This window comes from Lipotes vexillifer, unplaced genomic scaffold (genome assembly GCF_000442215.2).
Source record: "Lipotes vexillifer unplaced genomic scaffold, Lipotes_vexillifer_v1.1 scaffold130, whole genome shotgun sequence".
Taxonomy (NCBI): domain Eukaryota; kingdom Metazoa; phylum Chordata; class Mammalia; order Artiodactyla; family Lipotidae; genus Lipotes; species Lipotes vexillifer.
Genome location: NW_006793860.1, coordinates 491,373 through 495,406, shown reverse-complemented (window position 1 = coordinate 495,406; position 4,034 = coordinate 491,373). Strand labels below are relative to the sequence as shown.

General features: G+C 52.8%; 1 protein-coding gene across 2 annotated transcripts in view; it reads right to left on the bottom strand.

The window, feature by feature from the left end:
* HERPUD1 (homocysteine inducible ER protein with ubiquitin like domain 1) overlaps nt 1-2,738 on the bottom strand; it is a 10,943-nt gene extending 8,205 nt beyond the window's left edge. Inside the window, exons 1-2 of one of the 2 annotated variants that reach the window (XM_007466817.1) lie at nt 2,485-2,738; nt 745-750 (exon numbers count right to left, since the gene is read on the bottom strand). In XM_007466817.1, coding sequence (XP_007466879.1) covers nt 745-750; nt 2,485-2,619 — 141 coding nt within the window. In that variant the 5' untranslated portion in view covers nt 2,620-2,738. Of the gene's footprint in view, nt 1-744; nt 751-1,084; nt 1,094-2,484 lie in introns of both variants that reach the window. The other variant, XM_007466818.1, reaches the window with a different exon arrangement.
* Nucleotides 2,739-4,034: the final 1,296 nt, after the last annotated feature.

The window sequence follows — 4,034 nt, the reverse complement described above, 5'->3', positions numbered from 1 at the left end:
CCCCCGTACCGCAAAAAAAAAAAAAAAAAAAAATCCAAACCCTCTACTCCATTCCAGTGATTTTAAAACCACAGTCGTGCCACACACTTTTATACAAATCTCACTTTTAAAATCCATTTTTAATTCCCTTAAAAACTGGACTTAAGGGACTTCCCTGGTGGCACAGTGGTTCAGAATCCGCCTGCCAATGCAGGGGACACAGGTTCAAGCCTTGGTCCGGGAAGATCCCACAAGCCGCGGAGCAACGAAGCCCGTGCGCCCCCACTACTGAGCCTGCACTCTAGAGCCTGAGAGCCACAACTACTGAGCCCACGTGCCACAACTACTGAAGCCCGCGTTGCCTAGCCCGTGCTAGGCAACAAGAGAAGCCACCGCAATGAGAAGCCCACGCACCGCAACGAAGAGTAGCCCCCGCTCGCTGCAACTAGAGAAAGCCTGCGCACAGCAACAAAGACCCAACGCAGCCAAACATAAATAAAATTTAAAACTGGACTTAAATAATGGCTTCAAGTGATACATACCAAAGTCAGTACACCAGAGCTCACCAGCAACTTCTCAATCTACTCTTGCCAAAATAACCAATTATGCAAAATTTGGAATAAAGCTGCTCCTGCCAAGTAGCCCAAGATTATAAAGCAAGCTGTTTAAAACAAACAAAAAATAACCATACCTATTTATCTGCATAAATCAGGATTTTTTTTTTTTTCGGACACTGGGCAACTATAACCAACTGCAGAAATATACTGGATGCTGTGTTCATCGTTGTTCTCACTGACTGAACTTCATATGTAAATGCTATAAACCTGGACTTGTAAATGTTATTGTATAGGTGGGGTCCTGCATTATATTAAAGAGTTTCACACTAGAAAAGGTTTGAAAACCACGGGTGCCCGTGATTTGAGGCCTGTTAAAGGCCTGAACCGACACTCTGCGTCTTTATCCAGAGGCTGATTTAAAACTATATATATTAAGCAAACAACTATTATAAAGTAAGGCTTCTCACATTAGAAAGCAAATGACGAATGTGCTCCAGCCAAAATTTTTAAACGCAAATATACAGACCTGAGAGACCTTTTATTTACACCTTTGGATCCTCGGACTTAATAGGAGTGATGTTCCTCACCCAAGGAGGCCCTAAAGGAAAGCCCTCCTCCAAAACACCGCCTTTTACCAGATGAGGCAACTAGAGGCTCCACCTGCTTCGCCAATTTGCGCACCTAACAGCCATTCTTGTAGCAGCACTGCCACCTGTTTCTTGGGAGCAGCTATGGTGAAACTGCAAATAGTGCCAAGGCGAATGCTAGAGGAATGGGAGCTTATTAAATAAATAAGCACATTTCAAAAGAACGACTCAGAAGGGAAACTCACTTCCACGTTCTCGACAATATGGAACAAAAACAACCTGACCCATAAGCTACAACCTGACACGTTGCAACATTTCAGATAAGAAAGAACAATTTCACAATCTTGTCCTGTCCTGATGCCCTCTCCTGTTTGATGGAGAATTACAGTTGTGGGCAGTAAAGAACACTGTTGACACTTACATAATATTAGAGTAGAAAGTAAATATAGGAAGGTCCAGCTCATAGCCTCCATCACGTGGTGGGGAGGGAGGGCGGCCCTAAGGGTGATGTTGACAGATATGTCAACCAAAACAAAGTGAGGACGTCTCTGCAATTGAGGGACCAGAGTCTTAAAACCCAGACTCCAGGAGATTCCTTCCACCTATTTTCCTTCTAAATCATTTTTTACCGGAAAGTGCCCCGGGCTCCTCCCTGGGACTAAGCAAAGGCTGTGGAGTCCAGCTCACAGGGAGCGGAAGAGCCACGTCCTGTTCCTGGGTGTGGGGCCTTAAGTACACGCTGCCTGGGCGCTCACAATGTTTCTCTAGCCACTGGCCGGGCCCTCACCTCTCTGCAATGAGAGGCTACATTCAGAAAACTCATTTCGCAGCACTTCTGTTTCCTTATTCCTACCCATCGGATGCAATCCTAACGAGGAACACCCAGTCACTCCGACGTTTGGGGGAAATTGAGGCTTGGAGGGTTAAATGACTCACTCAAGGTCAAACTGCTGTTTCAGCGGCTTGGCTAAGGCTGGAAGCCAGATCTAGGGGACTGGGAAGGGGTCTGAAGAGGTATGGCGGGAGTGTGACAGCCGTTAGAGTTTGGGGACCTAGGACGCGAGGTGACAGGGGAAGGCGGCCCGTCAGGAAGACGGGACGATGGCGGCCTAGAACGAGGAAGTGACAGCCTCTGGGCCACGTCAGAGGGCGCCTACGGCGGCAGGGCAGAAAGGGGGAGACCACAGGCCTGGGAGAGGGGACCTGGGGAGCACCAGCCGTCAGGGGAAGGCCGGCGAAGCGAGAAGTTACAGGGAAAGGGGAGGAGGACGTGGCATCCCAAGGGGGACGCGAGGAGGGCTGCGAGGATGACAGCCGGGGTTAGGGGAGTGCTGGCAGCTGGAGCCGGGGGCTCCTCTCACCGGGCGCTCGGGGTAGACGCGGCTCAGATGGGCCTTGAGGCGGCTCACGCTCCAGCTGCGGTCGCCGCTCAGCTCCAAGTCGCGGTGGCGCTGGTTGGGGCTCTTCACCAGGAGCGTGACGGGCTCGGGCTCCATGTCGACGGTGCTGTGGGCTCGGCGGCGCTCCCAGATGCCAGGCAGGAAGTGCCGCTGCCGCCACAACCTCCAGAAAAGCGGTTCGTTTCTCTGGAGCGCGCGCGCCCCTCTCGGGGACCTTTTATAGGAACCCCGCGCCCGGACTCTGCGGACAGAACCCTCTGTGGCTGCCACCCATTGGCTGGGGCGGAGAGCACTGCCCCAACGTGGCCCAATCGGCGCCCGGCTCCGTGGGCGGAAGGGCGGGCGGAGCACGTGGGAGCAGGCTGATGCAACCCGCCGCCGTGGCGTCACCCACAGGGGCGGCTGCTGCCCGGGACCCTGGGCTAGGCGGCTGTGCTGGGGTGCGCGCGGTCCACGCGGGGCCCCTCGGCCCTGAGACACTGGCTTGCTTCCCGGCTCGGGTTGCTCACGGCATTTTAGGGAGGGCCGACCCTGCCGACTCTCCGGTTTGGCAGCCTCTGCAAATTGTTTCCTCACAAAGAAGCAGCTCCGCCCTTTTGACACTAGCCCCATTTCCCCTTTCCCTTCCCCGGGTGGCCCGGGACGTCAGGTCCCCAGGGGAGGCCTCCCTACCCCCACCCCGGCCTCAGCTCAAAGAACTGCTGGGGGAGCCCCGTTTGCGAGCCCACATGGAAGGGCGCCCCGACGCGCCTTAGAAGGGCCAGGAAGAAGGGATCTTCTTCCTGGGGTTCAGGATGCAGGAATCCGAGCCAATGTTGCCCCTTCATCTGTGACCTCAGACTTGAACGTTGTACCACTAAGTGTGGGACGTCATCCTAATGAGTGGCAAGCAGGCCACAGTCCAGCTTAGGCTGGGAGACGCTCGAAAAAGGCCTCACTTTATAGGATACTAACACATACTTCCTTGAAATTGGGGCTGAGACACAGAAGGCAGGTTTCTCAGTTTTCCTAAAATGTGACCACAGAGGCCTGGCTGATGTAGACACTCCCTCCCTCTGTAGGAAAAAAGGTCTTGAAAAACAAAACTGACATTGTGCTGGCCTGTCCTTGTTCTAATCCTGTTGGGACATCTGTTTTGCCAGGTGTGTCAGGACCTTGGCAATTGTACATACAATGTAAACACTATGTAAATAGTTTCCAGAGTGGGGCAGATTTAAGGAGGGTAACAGGAGGAACCTGGTGTGGTTGGTGGGTGTAGTACCACAGACTAGGTGGCTTAAAGGACAGAAATGTATTGTCTCACAGCTCTAGAGGCTGGAAGTCTGAGATTGATGCCAAAATACTGGCTCCCTGTACACCGATGCCAAAATGAGATACAGAGACAGAGTCTTGGAGGAGAGAGAAAGGGTGGCTTTATTCTTTGTCAGGCAAAGAGGGAACACAGCAGGCCAGCACCTCAAGAAATGTCCCCCCCACCACCCCATCCCTGGGGAATAAGGAGAGGTTTCATG